The following is an 18,478-nucleotide window of genomic DNA, read 5'->3' as shown; positions in this document are numbered from 1 at the left end:
AGGAAGGCTGTTCTCCCATTTTCAGTTCAGAGCCCAACTTTCTCTCTGAAATTCTCTGGCTGCCCATTTTGCCCACTCAGTCCCACCATTAGACCTTTCTTTGAGCTTGAAGTTCTCTATGGCACTCTTCACACCAGGTGTAATAACTTGTCTCCACACAACCTTCTTGAGGGCAAAAAACCTGTCTTATTGTTCTCTGTATGCCCTGAGTCAGACGCTTTAAACAATGCCAGCTCTCTATACCAAGTGCATCTCAGGGTAACTAAATGTTGAGGATGCCATCGATAAAATCCAGAAAGTGGGAAACTATTATAGGACAAATCAACAAATTAGTGTTAAAAAAAAAAAAAAGGTGGGGGGAGGGGAAAACTCTAGATTAAGTGCTTTAAATTGTTGGGTGGGGAAAATGGAGATGTTGGTCAAAGGGTACAAACTTTCAGTTATAAGATGAACAAGTTCTGGGGGTCTAATATACAGCAATGGGACTACAGTTAATTAAAATGTTGAAACTGAAATTTGCTAAGACAGTGGATCTCGGGGTGCCTGGGTGGCTCAGTCGGTTAACTGTCAGATTTTGGCTCTGGTCATGATCTCACAGTTTGTGGGTTCGAGCCTGGCATCGGGCTCTGCATTGACAGTGAGGAACCTTCTTGGGATTCTCTCTCTCCCACTCTCTCTACCCCTCCCCAACTCATGCTTCCTCTCTCTCCCTCTCTCTCTCTCTCTCTGTCTCTCAGAAAAAAAAAAAAAAAGACAGTGGATCTTAGAAATTTACTAGGATACACACAAAAACTGTAACTGGTGAGGCAGTGGATAGGTATGTTCATTAGTTGGTGCACAATAACTGTTTTTGCAATTTATACCTATATCAAATCACCAAGCTTCATATCTCAAATGTATATGATTTTTATTTGTCAATTATACCTCAGTAAGCTAGGGAAAAATATTTAAAAAAATTTTTAAAAAGACCTTTACATAGAATATCAACCAAATGCAATGAAAGGGCCTTTCTGACAACCAAACAGGAAGATTTGAACACTGACTAAATATCTGATACCAAAAAACTGTTATGGGTTTTTGTTTTTTTTTTTACTAGTATAGTGGATATATTTATAAAAACAGCCCTTATGTTTTTTGCAATGTGTACTGAAATACAACTTTGAAATTACAGGTTTGGAATTGGCTTTAAAATAATCAGGAAGGGACGGCAGTGAGGATACAGATGGAACAAGAGTGGTCAGACATGGGAGATGAAACTCGATAATGGGTACTTGGGGTTCATTACATTCATTATGTGGTGGGTACATGGGGTTCTCTCTACTTTTGAATGTGCTTAGAAATTTCAATAATAAAAATTGAGGAAAAAAAAAGTAGGCAGAATTGAAGTGAAATCCATTTAGATCCTACAATTGCTCGCCAACAGCCACCAGCAGCAAGTACTTCAGTTCACGCACAGCAAAACTGAAGTCAAAACACGAATCCCCACGTAGTGAGGAAAGGCCTGCATGGGGACTCGGACACAGGTGTTCTCGCTTGTTCCACGGACGTTACCTGAGAACAAGGGGCCTGGGAGACAATCTCAGAAAGACGAGCTGGGAAAACCCTGAACACAGTAAGAAAAATAGGACAACTGAAAACCAGGCAAAAATCACAGAACAAAGCATTCCAGGAGGAAATATGGTTATGGTAAAATAAAACAAAAAAAGCTGCATGATGCCAAGTGTGGAAGAGTGGATTCACAGATGCTTTTGCATATGGCTGGGACTCTGGGAAAACTATTTTGCAGGATCTTGAAAGGCCGTGCCCACGGCCCTCTTGGCCACCGCGTGCCCAGGAGAGACGTTTGCTTGCATATATGCACCAGGAGACCAATTCCAGGAGGTTCAAAGCAGCATTTTTTCCTAACAGCCCCAAACTGGAAACATTCCAAATGTCCACCAGCAAAGGATAAATTTCAGTAGATTCGTGCAATGGAATACTACCAAGCAGTAACAACTACAGTTAGCTCATCGATATGGACGAATCTCATGAGCACAACATACTGAAAAAATCCACTTATAGAAAGTTCACAGACATACAAAACTAACAATATATCATTTAAAGAAACATACACATGCAGTAAACCTAGAATATAGAAAAGGAAAGGATGAGAGACGAATTTCAGGAGAGCAGTAGGGCAGGGAGTGTGGCTGGGAGGAGGTGGGGGGGCTTTCACAGCATTGGTGATGTCTTTGTTTTTAAGCTGGGGGTGGTGGGTACATGGATGTTCACTGTATTATTTTTCTTTAAACTACTCATGTACACTCTTTTGTATTTATATTTTCATCACTAAAAAATTTAAAGACGGAGGACCTGACAACACCAAAAAATTCGGACAAAAACGTAAGGGGGAAACTATCAGATAACCAGAGAGGATACCAGCATTGTGCAGAAGAGTCAATAAAACCACGAGGGGAAGGCTGGGGACATCCAAGTCTCTGATGGCAGAGCCACTAATGAACAGGCAGGATGGAGTTAGGAAGGCCCGGACCTGCACAAAACTCCATCACCTGGATGAATGGATAAACAAAATGTGCTTATACACGCCCTGGAATACTACTCAGTCTTAAAAAGGAGTAACATTCTGACACGTGCTGCATGGACAGACCTCAAAGCCATCACTACATGAAAGGAGTCAGACACAAACGGATAAATATACCATTCCACTTACATAAGTTATCTGGAGTAGTCAAATTCACAGAGACAGAAAGTAGAAGGGTGGTTGCCAGGGGCTGGGGGGAGGGGCCTGGAGAATTCTTGTTTAATGGGTACAGAGTTGCAGTTTGGAAAGACGACAACAATCCGGAGACAGATGGTGGTGAGGGTTGCACAACAATGTGAATGTGCTTCACACCACTGAACTGTGTATCTAAAAGCGGTTACTTACATTCTGCCACACACACACACACACACACACACACACACACACACACACAAATCTATAGTTCAAAGTGGTTGCAGCCTAGCAAGCAAGCAGGTAGAAGCATTGTGACCCTCAGCCTGCCCGAACAGAGGTCAGATACAGTAAGGACGACAACATTCACAAGAAAAGAAACAGGCATAGGGGAGACAGGACGGGGCCGAGGGATGCCAGCTCCGCAGCCACCTGCTGAACCAGGCAGTCCACATCCTCCCAGCTGGGCTGGCTACATGGACAATCCTACTTTTGGGACCACGCTCAGTGCTGGGAAACCGGGAAGCTCCGGATGATCCCAGAAGTAGCACAGGACCCTTGGGATACCATCTTCTAGTTCTGTACTCCAACAAGGAAGTGCTGGGCACTCAGTCAGCTAGGACTTTAGGGAAAAGAGCCTGAGAATGATAGAACCCAAGTGCCAAAGAGGCTGAAAGGCAAAGAAGTACAGGAATGACCAAGGGGCGGAGGGGCGGGGGAGGGGGGCGGTTATGGCATGAAATTCTGAAGGGTCAAATCGAAAAGGAGTTCCAAGGAGCACACATTTCAAACAGGGAGGTTGAGTGTGCATAGCATGGACTGGGGGAAGAGCACTGGAAAAGGAGTCAGGAAACCCAGATTCAATTCTGGCTCTACCACACTTATTACCTGAGTGGCCCAAGGCCACATGCGCCCTGAGATCATGTGTGAACGGGATAATGATACCTTCCCACATGGTGGCTATTAAGGGAAGTGACACCGATTCTGCAAGCCTAGGGGGCACGGTTGCCTAACAGAGAAGATACCAGGTGCTCTGCCTATCAGCCGCCAGTCCCAAGACAGGTAGAGACAGGTGTTACTCACGTCAAGCACATGCACACACACATACAGAGATTGAGGGGCATATTTAATCTCGAGTAATCACAAAAGAGGGCACCCAATTAGTGAGGGGTTTGTCAGGAAGGCTTGGATGGGAGAAAATAAAACTGATACCATGTTTATACACATGTATAGGAAAGCTCAAAGACTGAAGGGAAGCAGTTGCTATGCAGCAGGCTGGGAATGGGAAAATGCAAAATGCTGTTCTGTGTGCTAAGTTTAATGTTGTTCGATTAAGCACTTCTTAATAATGTAAGCCTACTTCTGACCTCAGTGTTGAAAACTTATGGCCATCAAACCAGAATGCACTCTGAGTGAAATTGTGTTCGATGAGTATGACCAAAGATATAAATCTGATCTCTGGAAATCCCAACTGGCCTGCAAAGAAAGGACACCCTTCTGAGGCTCAGAGGTCCTCATCCACCTCAGGACCCCTGGGACAGGCTCAGAATCCACCCACCATCCACCCCACCAATGCCCGGTCCTGCTGTGAGAGGGCCATTCCAGACCACAAATGTCCTATGGCCAGACAGTCTGAGCTTAAAGCTGGAGTCTACCTTTATTAGCTACGTGACATGGGCAAGTTTTTTAACCTGTCTTCCGAGCCCCGATTTCTCCCCTCTACACATCAGGGATAACAGCAATAACACCATCAAAGTTTTTACAAAAATTCAACAAGCCAATCCCTTACGCACTTAGCACAGCACCAGGCATACAGAAAATGCTCAGTTAAGCCTCAGCTCTTATTAGCTCAAGATACACATCTGCACTTTAAAGGTTCCTCACTTGTTCTCTGAAGATTCAGGGACACAGCCAGAGCTCATAATCCTCTCCTACTTGAGTGCAGAGTCCAGGAAATGGGGTTTTCTGGCTCCTAACCTCCATGCAATTTGCACCTGCTGGGTCCTCTGCCCCGACACCTTCTGACCAAATCTACAGCTGAATTCCTGTGCATCATTTGGGACGACGTGATGCCACTTTGGGCGTCAAACCATCTCCAACTCCACCCCACAGTTCAGCTGCTCACCCCTGCGCTGACACTGTTTCCCCTTCGAGATTCGAACTACCTCATCCCTCCTGGATCCCTCCCCAATGCTTAATGCACTGTAAGTGCTCAGTAAGTCCTTGCTGACTAAAGAAAATACACTACAGGTAAACAAAAACATGTTTTGGAAAAAATTAAAAATAAACAAGACATTCAAATCAAGTGGGACTAGTGAGATAAATCCAGGTCTAGAGAGAAGCCAAAGAGGCTGCAGAAGGGGCCCTGGGGGGGCAGAGAGGGTGCATCTGCGATGCTGCAAGGCTCCCACCCATCTCTGCCAGACCGGCTCTGGCTGGTAGCAGAGCATGCACAGCCCTGGCAGGGGAGAGAACCATGATTACCCCAAAGCAGGTGTTCAGAACCCAAGCCCTCAGGCTCGACAGAATTCTATGGCCACATCAGCAGGCCCTTTAACCTTCCAGAAAGCAGAGATGATGGTGAGGAGAGGCTCCAAGGATGGGGAACTAGCTTCTCACTCAGGCAGGAGCAGTGATGGAGGCTCCCACTTTCACTCAGATCCCAGGGAATGCAAGGCGGAGGGGGGGGGGTGAGGGCCTCCACCCCAAAGAGACACAAACTCAGGGTCTGTGATCCCTATTCAACTATGCTGAAGGGATGGAGAGACATTCATCAACCCATACATGTTTATCATTTTGAGTACATCTTTATATCTAAATACAAAAAGAAAAAACTACAGATGAATACACACAATTTTTTTTTTTTTTTTTTAGAGAGAGCGTATGCACAAGCTGGAGAGAGGGGCAGGGGAAGACAGAGGATCCCAAGCAGGCTCTGCACTTAGCACAGAACCAGATATGGGGCTCGATTCCACCACGCCAGCTGGGATCATGACCTGAGCCGAAATCAAGATTCGGATGCTTAACCAACTGAGCCACCCAGGCACCCCATACACCCCAATTTTAACTGTGGTTATCTCTGATGAAATTTTAGATGTTTTCACTTCACTGGCTTCTCTACATTTTCTAATCTTTCTGCTTTAAGCATGTTCTGATGTGAAATGAAAGTGGGGGACAAAGGCACACACCCACCTGAAAAAAAAAACCCAGCAAGATGAATCGGCAGCTGACCCTGCCCACAGGCAGTTGCCATGGGCCAGAGGAGGAAACCGGAGTGCCCACAGGCCCAGGTTCCTGCAGAGGGAAACCTCCAGGCAGAGCGGAGAAGGCTGGGCACAGGGACTCAGGCAGTAGAGAAGGATGAACATGTGTTTTGAGGACAAATTGTGGGTGAAGGATTTCTGTGGTTACTGAGTGGCTTTTTTTCCTAAGTCCCTATGCAAAAATTTAAGGGAAAGTACCCCCCCACACATACACTGACCTTTTGCTATTTCAAAATTAAACAGACCTGTGCCTTCATCTACAGCAGTGCACTAGGGATGGAATTCAATGAGATTATGCACGTGAAAGTGCTTAGCAAGTTAATATTTGTTCGGTCCTGGACCAGTGTAGGGTCATGTTACTGGCATGGGAAAGGCTAACAGACACCTCCTTCCCCCAATTAACACTGACGATCCAGCAAGTGCGAAACCACAGTTTGATTGAGGTCATGCTTGTATCCCATTTGGGAAGGAAAGGATGTTTACCATTCACCTCTCTTCCTCCCTGCACCAGCCCCGCCCCCCCCACCGCCGCCACCAACTATCCCTCCTTTAAAAGAAAGGTATTTTTATTTTATTTTTTTTAAATTTTTTTTAACGTTTATTTATTTTTGAGACAGGGAGAGACACAGCATGAACAGGGGAGGGTCAGAGAGAGGGAGACAGAATCTGAAGCAGGCTCCAGGCTCTGAGCTGTCAGCACAGAGCCCGATGCGGGGCTAGAACTCATGGACTGCGAGAGCGTGACCTGAGCCGAAGTCGGCCGCTTAACCGACTGAGCCACCCAGGTACCCCAAAACAAAGGTATTTTTAAAAATACACAAATACATGACCCAGGTAGGGGTCCAAGGTTCCTCATGGTCTCAATCCCGGGCTGGGATGGGGTGGAGGTGCGGTTAGCACTGAAAGACCACCCTGAGCCAATACTTTCCCTCCAGGGCAGGAAAAGGCAGGCCCCCCAGAGGCCCAGGATGAGGCAAGGTGTCCAGGGAAGCCAGAACCTCAAGAGAGGGTGGAAATGAGGAGCTGCCTGCCCCTATCTCTTGGGGTATCCCATATGGCCTCCCCCATTTCTTCCCACAACTGAGGTGAAGACCTCCCTGCCTCCAAGCTAGACCCCGCTAGGCCTCCACCTCCCCATCCCCACACCCTCAACGGACTCCCCCGGCCAACAGCTGTGGCACTCTGCCCACTTCTCTAGGCCAGGCCCTCGACACCCCTCACCTGCCCCAGCCTCCACTCTGTGTGGCAAGAGTGGGCTCCCTAAAGCTCAGGAGCGATACTGTCAACCCCCAGCTCAGAGATGGTCATTGCCCTCTCCCTGCCTACAGCAGTTTTTAATGCACAGCGTGGCCACCCTCAGCTCTCAGTCCTACACCCAGAGTTTTTCAAAGGATACAAAGGGACCATGTTCATCAGAATCACCCAGGGTACTTGTTAGAAGTCCAATTTCCTGAACCTCTCAATCTGAAATTCTGGGCTTGGGGGCGCCTGGGCGGCTCAGTCGGTGAAGCATCCAACTCTTGACTTTGGCTCAGGTCACGATCTCATGGTTCGTGAGTTGGAGCACAGAACCTGCTTGGAATTGTGTCTCCCTCGCTCTCTGCACCACTCCCGCCCCTCACTGTGCACGCAGCAAGCGTGCACTCTCTCTCTCTCTCTCAAAAACAAAATAAACATAAAAAAAAAAAGTCTGGGGGTGGACCCTGGGATATTAACTGAAGGAAAAGAAAGTCTCAGATGCACTCTGGAGTACACAGAAGTCAGAGAACCATTTTGCTGGAGTTTCTCATTGTTCAGGAAAATATGTCCTACTTCCAACTGCCAGAAACATATCTCATCCCCCCTCCGTGGTCCTGTGTCAGGACTAGGGGTCAGTCTTCCTTCTTACCACTGATCCTATACTCACCTCAAACTCACCCGTTCCAACTCTTCCCTGAATGACTAATGGGAAGTCACTCTATCCACAGGCCTCAGTTTCCCATATACACAAAGGGCGGAATATGTGCTGTCTAGGGTTCCTTTCAACTCCAAAATAAGGTATATGCTCTTTGTGTTCCATCACATACATTCAGCTGGATCAGAGATTCCACTTCCAGAATTCTAAGAACTTGCAATTGGGTGTCAGGGGAGGCATTCTCTTCTCAGCTAAAGTGAAACTTTCAGGGGTGCCTGGGTGGCTCAGTGGCTTAAGCGTCCAACTTCAGTTCAGGTCATGAGCTCATAGGTTGTGAGTCTGAGCTCCGTATCAGACTCTCTGATGTCAGCACAGAGCCCACTTCTGATCCTCCGTTTCCTCTCTCTCTCGGCCCCTCCCCTGCTCACGTTCTCTCTCCCTCCCTCTCTCAAAAATAAACATTTTTAAAAAAATTAAAAAATAAAAACTGAGGGGCGCCTGGGTGGCTCAGTCGGTTGAGCGTCCGACTTCGGCTCGGGTCACGATCTCGCGGTCCGTGAGTTCGAGCCCCGCTTCGGGCTCTGGGCTGATGGCTCGGAGCCTGGAGCCTGCTTCCGATTCTGTGTCTCCCTCTCTCTCTGCCCCTCCCCCGTTCATGCTCTGTCTCTGTCTCAAAAATAAATAAAACGTTAAAAAAAAAATTAAAACTGAAAGTTTCAAAAAGCATCTCTCATACTACATATAACTTCTGATTTCCAGTAAAAAAGATGTTTAGGGGCGCCTGCGTGGCTCAGTGGGTTAAGTGTCCGACTCTTGGTTTCAGCTCATGTCACAATCTGACAGTTCATCACATCAAGCCCCACATCAGGCTCCCACATTGACAGCATAGAGCCTGCTTGGGATTCTCTGTCTTCTCTCACCTCTCTCTCTCTCTCTCTCTCTCTCACTCAAAAATAAACATTAAAAAAAAAAAAAAGATGTTTAGGCTTCCTACCACAGCTCTTTTTGGTTTGTTTTTAGCATCTGTTACTAGACCTGCTTCCCAACTGGTTCCACAGGTCAAAGAGGCAGTATGAGAAGTGTGTAAGATTACAACCTCTGAGCAACCCTTCAGTACCCTGCTGTGTACTGAAGCCTTTATATCACCCTTGTGGCGTTATGCTCCCAACGTCCCCATTTGAAAGACCAAGAAGTCGATGCTCCCAGAATTCGAGCTGCCCAGGGCTACACAGCCAGCCTGAAAGGCTCCAGCACGGATCTTCCAAGTCTGAAGTTCTCCCCACTAGCACTGAACCACAATGAGCCAACGCTGAGTCCCAGATTCGGTGAAAGCAAACGTGCCAATGGCACCACCACTGGCCAAGAAGCCGTGCCCTCCGAGGCATGGCGGGAGCACTAACCAGTCAGTCACACACACCTCCCGACAGCTTTCCACACAGAGCTGCCGGGAGACTGTGCACGCAGGGGAGGGGGAGACGGGGCTGAGCAACAGCCTCACGAGCAAAAGCGATGCCAGGGATTTAGTCAACAGAGAGCTAATATGAGTCAACAGCGGGTGCCGCTGCCAAGCACACTAATGGGATCTTCAGCTGCATTAATAGAAGGCAAGTGTCTAGGGTAGGACTGAGGGAGTCCTGCCCTGCTCAGACCAGACCACACCTGAGGGCTGGGCAGGGCAGGGCTGGTCTAAGGAGAGGGAGGCAGCACCTTCCAAGGACAGGTTTTCTGAAGAGGGGTGGCTCATGGCACCACTCTGGCTTGTAGGGTGAGCCAGGGACTCCCCTGGAAGCTGGGTTTGTCAAGCCCATTTTACTTTAAGTTTATTTATTTATTTTGAGAGAGAGAGTAAGCACAAGCATGGGAAAAGAAGGGACTGAGAGAGAGAGAGAGAGAGAGAGAGAGAGAGAATCCCAAGTAGGCTCTGTGCTGTCAGTGCAGGAGCCCGATGTGGGGCTTGGTCTCACAAACTGTTGAGATTGCGACCTGAGCTGAGATCAAGAGTCAAAGGCTTTAACCGACTGAGCCACCCAGGCGTCCCAGCAAGTTACAGATGGATTTTTTTTTTTTTTAAGATCCTTTTGTTCACATTTTACCAAAGACTGAGAAACCACAGCAAAGGTTAAAAACGGGGCGGCATGCTAGGGGATGCAGCCTACCACCGGACAAGGAGACTACAGACCCCGTCTGAGGATGGCTGAAGACAATTACAGTTGCTTCTTCCTTTACTAAATATAACCACTGGCCACGAGTTAGCCAAGGAGTAGACCTGACACAATAGGTATTCTAAAAAATGCACAGGGGACACTGGATTTGAGATCCTATGACCCCAAGAGTCAAAATCTCCAGGAAGCCCTCTTAACCTGCCCATTCCCCCAGGACGCTGTCAGGGTGAGCCTGTCACATCACTTAGCATCACTTAGAATAAAAAGGCATGTTTTTACCTATTTATTAAAGGCATGTGTTTCCCAAGAGCCTCCAGGCCACCTCTCCTTCACCTGTGTCCACAGCACAATGCTTGGCACACTGAACATGCTCAAGAAAAGGTGCCCTGGCATGGTCACACTGAAAGTGCTGTTGTGTTCAAGTCAATTTCAGAACCTAAAGTGTCCAAATTAGGGCCAATAAAATGGCTATGACAACACATAACCACTGTTAGTATGCTGAGCAAAGGAATTCTTGAAGCTAACACCACCAGAGGGTTTTAATTACAAAGGGCCATAGTTAGCCCAGCAAGTGCACTGAGTGCCTGGGGAAGTGACAGGAGACAGAAAATCCAGCTTAGGGGTATGGCGGCCAAAGGTAAATCCTATCTGTGTGACAGGCAGCAATGCAACACCAGAGCCCAGGAAGCAGTAAAAATCCAGGAAAGCAGAAGAGGAAAATAATGATAAGCAGGGCTAAATGCCAAACAGGATAGCATAAAAAGTGAGCCCAGTGAAATGGGTCTTAGGAAGGAGCATGCGTGCTACAAATTCATCTACAAACTCACTGGGTTCTGGCCACCGGGTGCTAACCTCGTACTCAGAGAATTAATTACAGGAACTCACACTCTGATCTGAGAAGACGAGCACAGGAGACTGTGTGATGCAGTTCTGATATCTAATAAATCTTTAAATCGATGAGCCGTGCTCACTGGTAATTTTTCTTCATCATTCCTCCGGGAGGGCTCACATGACAAAAGCCCGCATTTTGTCTTTGGATGGGGTGTGTCCATATAAATAAAATTTCGGGTTCAGGACATCACATCCTAAAGCATGGAGAAATCCGCCATCATAAGAAAACCTGGGGAAATCTTTTGTCCAGCAACCTTTTGTAAAGTGGAGAAACCTTTCAATGTAAGCATCCCCCTCCCCCACGCGGAGCTGGGCTTGCTGGTCCAATCCCAACCAGATCATTGGTGTACCTGTCTGGGTCTATCCACCACACATGCACCTGACTCAGTTTGCATTTTTCATCTGAGAAACACCACTTAACGCCTGTCGCACAAACCTGACAGAAGCAATACATTTTATAAAATGAACCATCCCTGGGGAACCGACAAGAAAATCCTCAAGGAGCACGGTCAAAGTTCCCATGGAGAGCTTTCCTCTCCCTGATCCGAGATGCAAAATACGCCACATCCTCTCCTCACAGAAGCTGCCCACCTCTCCACTCCTCCAAGCTCTTCAGGCCTCCTCTCCCAGCTCAATACAAGCTGGAAAGCCTCAATCCTGGGGAGGAGTAACATTTTCATGCTATTTTAAAGACAACAGCTCTAAGCACAGGAACGCTGGCTCCTTTTCCATGAATAAAAAGGCCCCAAAAGGGTATTATCATAACAAAATGATATTCTATGGAGAGCACTAGGAACCACAAAAATAAAATTGCCATAAATTGAAACTGTCTCAAAATTAAACCTAAGGCAGCATTAAACTCCAAGGCCGAGCAGGTTCTGATTTTCCCATCTAAAACCCTTACAGGTCCCTAGTTCTCTCCCGAAATCTAAAGAATTTCCCCCACCAGGTAAGGCCTAAGTGTTTCCTTTGCAAGTCTGGGTATGTTATTTTTTCCGCATGAAACCCTCGGAATAACCTGTAACATTCACCTAAAAGCTCAATCAGCGCTGTGTCCTCAGTCACACCCAAAGATTCCCAAAGGCACCGTCTGACGCAGCGCCAGGTGCCCAGTAGGCGCCCCATTAATGTGCGGATTTGATTTGATCACATCTGGCCCCTTCGGGCTAGAAAGCCGGACGCCCTGGCGGGGACAGCAGCGCCAACCTAGCTATCTGCTGCAGGGGGGCGGGGTGCAACCACCTGTGGGCGGGTGGCCCGGGACCCGGCGCCGCCGCCCGGGGGTGCCTTGGCCGCCCCACGCACGTTGCCCGGGGCGCAAAGTCCGGCGCGCCAGGCCCCGTGGGGGCCCCAAGGCCAACTCCCGGCGCCCCAGCAAAGGGCTCTGCAGGTGCAAAGTTGGCCAGGTCCAAGAGAGTCGATTTTAGAGTTAGCTCCCAAGTCGCCCACCTGCCTCCCCCCCCCCCCCCCCGCGACACTAAGGGCTGTAGGGACTCTTTGGGATGGGGCGGGGGCGGGCATCGAGAAAGGGAGAGAAATGGTCCCTACATTGCCTCCCAAACTTGGGGCACCTGCTGGGCAGCTGGGGACGAGGCTTCTCCTTCCTGCCGTCTCCACAAGGCCTGATGGCGACTTTGTGGGGGCAAGCAGGCCACCTCGAGGCAGCCCCGCATTGCTTTGAGATTTTTCTAAGCAATAACCCAGCACCAAGAAGGCCCCCGCTGGAACCCAGGGGGCGGAAGGGGAACGCCGGTCACCCGCGCCAGGGGGCGGGGACTCGGGAAGAGGGGACTGGGTGAGCTGGGGAGGGAGTGAGGCCCAAAGGACTAGGTGGGAACCGGAGACGGCGCAATCCAGCAGCGCAGTGTCCCAACGAGGGGGCACAAGCCACGGATGGGGTTCCAGAAGAGACCGGGACGGGGTGGCCCGAGAGGGAAGCAGGGGTAGGAAGTGATCGCAGGAGAAGGGGGAAGGGATCCTTGGATCTCCCAGAGGGGAGCAGCGGGGGAGGGGAGCTGCCCCAAGGGGTGTCAGTACCCCGGGTCGGCCCCGTCACTCACCGGCAGGTCCACGCTCACTTCAGTCCCGTCGAGCAGGAAGACACGGCAGTACAGGGTGGCCTTGGCAGCGCCGGCGGCGGAGATGTGCACCGCCGCACCGCCGGTGAGCAGGGGCCCGCCGCCGGCCGGGAACACGCTGCCCCCCGGAGCCGCGGGCAGCGTCGAGGAGGCGGCGGCGGCGGCGGCCGGGCCCCCCCGGGGTCCCCCGTCGCGCTCGTCCCCCAGCCCGGCGGCCCCGCGCCCCGCCGCGCCCCGCGCGTAGCGCTGCATGGAGCGGCGGCCAAAGGTCCGGCGCAGGAACCGCAGCATCCTGGCTGGGGGCGCCCCCTGCCTCCGCCCCCTGCGCCGCCGCCGCTGCGCCGCCGCCCGGGAGCGCCCCGCGACGCCGTCAGTGCCCGCGGCCGCCCGCGCCGCCTCCCAACGCCTGCAGCCCGGGGCTCGCTCCCGCCGAGGCCGAGGCCGCGCTCCGGCTGCCTGCGGGGCGCGCCGGCCCGGCCAGCGCCGGCCGCGAGTGGCCGCGGGCGGGAGGGCGCGCTCGGGGCGGCCCCGGGGCCGTCCCGCCGCCGCTGCCGCCGCGCGCTCTCCCGGGCCGGCGGCCCGAGCTTGCCGCTGAGGGGCCGCTCCCGACGGCCGGCCGCGGGCGGCCCGGGAGCTGCGGGGGGCGCGGGGCGCGGGCTGCGGGCTGCTCCCGCGCCGCACGCCGGCCGAGGGCCAGCCGAGCAGGGCGCCTGCGTGCTCCCGGCGCGCTCGCTCCCACTCGCCGCGCCGCGCCCGGGGCCCGAGGAGGCCCCGCCGAGCGCCGGCTCCCGAGGCGCCTTTTCCTGCGCCCGCAGCCCCCGCCTCCCACCTGGGAGGTTGCACCTCCAGCCGCCGCCACCGCCGCCGGGACTGCAGCACGCCCTCCTCCCTCGGGGCTGCGCCGGGTAATTGCAAACCGGGGCTGTGCTGCCCCCTGCCGGCCCGAGCGCCCCCTGCTGCTGTAGGTGTGCTCACGTGTGTACACGTAGGTGAGCACACACGTGTTTCCGGCGTCCCGAGCCCGGAGCCCTGGAGCCGCCAGAGTCTCCCCCAGCCTAGCAAGGAAAACGGGGCTCATGCCCTACAGGAGCCTTGTTCTGGAGGCCAGAGAAAGACAGAGAGAGAGAGAGAGAGAATAGCGTTCAGTGAAGGCCCTAGTGGGCCCTCAGTTGCCCCTTCTGGAAAAGGAGAGGGGAGCACTAGATGATCTACAATGTCCCTAGTAAGTTAAGTTCTGTCCGTTTAAAATCTCAGAGCTGGAAGGGCCCTTGTAGCCATTCCAGTCCAATGGACTCGATCCAAATAAGGAAATTGAGGCCGGACAAGGAGGAAGCGTACTTTTCCAACCTATGCCTCAGAAAAAACACCTTTCCTCAAGAAGCTTGTGTGCAGTATTGAGGCAGAGGCCCGCGTAAATAAACAACCATAACTGAAAAGGCTGGTAAAGGTCCGAGGCAGAGACCAGTGTTTATAAACCGTACCCCTCCGGTATACACATTCAAGGCCTGCTTCCGGGAGAAGTGGGTCGTCCCGTGTTGCTGAAAGGAATATTGAGGAAGAGGAGGTTGAAAGGAGGGCAGGCCTCTCCAGAACAGGAACACTGCTGTTTTTTGTGCCTGGCACTGTGCTAAGTAAGCCCTTTCCATTCATCATCTCACTTAATCCTCAGAATAACTTGGTTCTATAGCCGGTGTTATCCCCCTTGTACAGACTTGAAGTTTAGGGCGCTTAAGAGACCCGCTCCAGATTTCACCGTTAATAGGGGCTCGTTCACAGAGCTTCAAGGCTGTTGCTCCTAACCACTGCCAGGCTGAGGCACCTGGCATGATAAACAGTGGAGGTTTCTGAGAGGCATGGAAGGTGGCAGTGGTCGCAGCAAAAGGGACAGAGAAAAAGGGAGGGACAGATTCAGGAGGCATTCCAAAATAGGCATTTTTTGAGGATCAGGCACAGTCTTAGGTGATTTCATGGATGATATTTTCATTAATCCTCACTCCAACCCTTCCAGGTAGTTCTGTTTATCCCCATTGACTTACGTGGAATTTGGGGCTTAGAGGAGTAATATCCTTGCCTGAGGTCTCCGAGCTCCTGCATGGCAGCCGTAAGCACGTTCACTTGTTGTATAGTGTTCTCTGTGTGACTCTCCAGGGCTCTACTATGTGACATTGTATTGTGAAGGGGAATCTGCAGTCAGCCTTCGGATACCCATTCTGCTTGCCCTAATACAAGACCAGCAGCAAGTTGGTGTTCAGAGGTAGCCCAATCTACTTGCTGGTTCCTAAGGACAGCTCATTTCCTACTGGATAGCACAAAAGTAATGTGGTCGACTGAATAATGTCCTCCCAGAGATGTCCACATCACAATCCCCTTTGCAGAGATGACTAAATTAAGGAGTTTGAGGTGGAGAGATTATCCTGGATGATCCAGTTGGGTCCAGTATAATCCCAATGGTCCTTATAAGAAGGAGGCAGGAGGGTCAGAGTCAGAGACAGTGAGGTGCCATTGGCAGCAGAAGCCAGAGTGATGGGTCCAGGAGCCAAGGCATACAACTGCCAGAATCTGGAGAAGTTAAGGAACAGATGATCTCTCCTAGATATTCCAGAAGGAATGCAGCCTTTGATTTTAGCTTGTAAAATCCATCTCAGACTCTCAGCTTCTAAATTGTACAATAATACATTTGTGTTGTTTTAAGCCACTGAGTTCGTGGTAATTTATTTCAGCAGCAATAGGAAATGAATACAAGTGCAGTATCGTTATATTAGTTTGGTGCATTACGGTTTTCTTTTTTCTTTTTTAATGTTTATTTGTCTTTCAGAGGGGGAGGGAGGGGCAGAGAGCGAGGGAGACACAGGATCCGAAGCAGGCTCCAGGCTCTGAGCCCAACGCGGGGCTCGAACCCACGAGCCATGAGATCAGGACCTGAGCCAAAGTCTGGTGCTTAACTGACTGAGCCACCCAGGTGCCCCACATTATGGTTTTCAAAACCAGCCCTCCACCGTGAGCCTCATTCAGCTGGTGATTTATTCACTGTCATTGTCTCCCACTAGACGCCAACTTCTGTGAGGACAGGGCTTTTTCTTATTCATCGTTGTATCGTCATCTAGTACCTAGATTGCTGTCTGGTGAGTAGTAGATGTTCAAGAGAACCACTTCCTGAATGAATGCAGGATCTTATTTCATTGTCATGTGGCCCTATGGGTGTACCTACCTATGGTAGGTATGGCTGTTGCCTTTTAGGGATGGGGAAGATGGACATCAGAGCGCAGCCTAAGCCCACACTCCTGTCCCCTGACTGTAGATTCCCTATGCTACCGACAGCACCGCATCATCTAGAATCCCAGGGGGACTCCATGTGGCTTTAGGTTCACCTCCACTTCCTCTGCATCAGGCACCGTACCCTACTTGATCTCACGCAGTCCTCATCACTAGAGTAATTTAAGCACTATTTTCTCTACCACGCAGAGCAGAAACAGAAGCTCCCGCCTTCCTTTGATTAAATTTCATGTCACTCAGGTTTCAACCTCAGAATTTCAACATTTGATGAGCCAGCTTGCATTTTGTCCGTTCACAGTGCTATTATTTCAATGATTGCTCTGTCTTAATCTTTGCCTTTTGGACCTAAAAGTCTCTATCCCTGTTAACTGAGGTCTATAAAATTCAAAAATTTTAATTGCCGTTTCTCAGACTGCCTCTGGCTCAATGTGAACGGGCCAGAACTGCACAGGTATCCTGTCTGTCAATACATCACTCTTTCATGAGACTTTCAGCCCTCAAACCGTTATTCAGAAGCCCCAGTATGTTCCCCTGCATTTCTGTCTAGAACCATCTTGAGCTGAAGTTCCCAAGAAACTGCGCTAAATCCCAGGTCCTTTTCTCGGTCATTAGTAGTAGCTTGACTTCCTGAGTTTCACGGGCCGAGTTTAGAACTTCATCTCTAGAATCACCCTCTTGCCTTGTCCTGGTTAAAGCTCAGCTCCCACTTTTTCACCCACTTCCTCAGGTTCATGAGAGCTTCCCATCGGGCTTGTCATCACTGCTCCAAGAGCTTCGTATCATCAGCAAACCTTGGAGAGTTTCTTATGCACTCCCTTCCTCTGGAGTAGTTTTACATGTTAATTAAACAGCCCTTAGCCCTGTCTCTAAGGAACTCCTTTCAGAAATGCGCCATTTATCCCTATCCTTTGTTTCCTGGCTCATTTCCTAGACTCAATAAAATTGTGCCCTCATTCCATCAGACTCATTTTTTCATAGAACAAGATTGCACTTTAGTATATGTTCCTATTTACTCCCTTGTAAAGTTTTCTTTCCATAGACGTTTACTGAGACCTTACTAGGTACCACAAAGCCTTCCCTACCCTTTTTAGTATTTAATTAATGGCTGCCTAATCTTTCTGGTATTGTTTCACAATAATAGCTATCATTAATTAAAGACTGTGTAGTGGGAAGCTGTGGTTTCTGCTAGCCTATATTTCGGGTTACAAAGTTTGGGTTACTTTGCAAACTCCTTCACCTGCACTGAGAGGCCTAATGATCTAGGCGAAGCTGACCCCATCCCCTGCCTCAGGTTTGGCACACGATCAGTCCTGGCTAATCAGACCATTGCATTTCCACAGACCTGTTACTGGCTCAAGAATGGGTAGTAACCCACGTTGGGCCAATGGAGGTCAGCCCGGGACCTCTTGTTGAAATTACCGGGAACCAGCAGTGTTAAGTCTACGTTGCTGTGTGGGCCCATATTGACGCCACATGCAGAAAGCCTGAGATGATAACAACACAAAGAGAAGCGGGCCAAGAGACGGAGAGACATCAATTTCATATGACAATTCAATTTTTGCCTGCCTGGATCCAGCTGTGCCTGAAGCTACCCCCTGGAATTTACAATTTAAGGAATGAATCAGATTAGAATGATGATTTTTCCAGGTCCCAGATCTTTCCTCTCCTTCATTTGCTCTATTTTCCAAACACAAAGCATAAGCATTGTTTTAAGTAGACACTTACTTTGTTCATTCTTAACCGACTGAGCTACCCAGGTGCCCCACTCTGTTCATTCTTTAAAGGACTTGTCTTCAAGCAAACCATTAGCAAAGCAATACTCATCACTGAATGGTCCAGAAATAAATGGAGAGTTAACAAACCATCATCCAAATTTTTAGATACAGAAGTGGCAGTGACAAAAGGACTTCTGAGTGACTACAACTGATTCCCAAATTTGTATTTTTAGCCAACCCTTCCCCCTGCTCCAGATCGTATTTCTGACTTCTTCCTCAGCATCTCATTCCTAGATCTCCATTTCAAACATCTACTATCCAGCCCTCTGTCTAGACTCAAAAGATCAACATCTGGAGAAAATTGGGTGTCCCCCCCACTCCCCTGATGCCAGCCCTAGCATGGGTTTCCTATCTGAGGACCCATTTTGTCCCTAGCGGGTGTGCATCCTGCTTTAGGAAAACACCTGTGGCTCTGGTGTGATAGTCCTA

The 18,478-nt window shown here is 49.9% G+C and overlaps 1 protein-coding gene across 13 annotated transcripts in view; it reads right to left on the bottom strand.

Moving 5' to 3' along the window:
* EPB41L4B (erythrocyte membrane protein band 4.1 like 4B) overlaps positions 1-13,459 on the bottom strand; it is a 127,898-nt gene extending 114,439 nt beyond the window's left edge. For 6 of the 13 annotated variants that reach the window (XM_027034788.2, XM_053204827.1, XM_053204826.1 and 3 more), the window contains exon 1: positions 12,984-13,459. In XM_027034788.2, coding sequence (XP_026890589.1) covers positions 12,984-13,292 — 309 coding nt within the window. In that variant the 5' untranslated portion in view covers positions 13,293-13,459. The remainder of the gene's footprint in view (positions 1-12,983) is intronic. The other 7 variants (XM_053204830.1, XM_053204831.1, XM_053204832.1 and 4 more) reach the window with 5 other exon arrangements.
* Between the last annotated feature and the right edge of the window lie 5,019 nt (positions 13,460-18,478).

The sequence above is a fragment of the Acinonyx jubatus genome, chromosome D4 (assembly GCF_027475565.1).
Source record: "Acinonyx jubatus isolate Ajub_Pintada_27869175 chromosome D4, VMU_Ajub_asm_v1.0, whole genome shotgun sequence".
In the NCBI taxonomy this organism is placed as follows: Eukaryota; Metazoa; Chordata; class Mammalia; order Carnivora; family Felidae; genus Acinonyx; species Acinonyx jubatus.
Note: the sequence above shows the minus strand (reverse complement) of the source record. Positions and strands in the feature narration are given on the sequence as shown.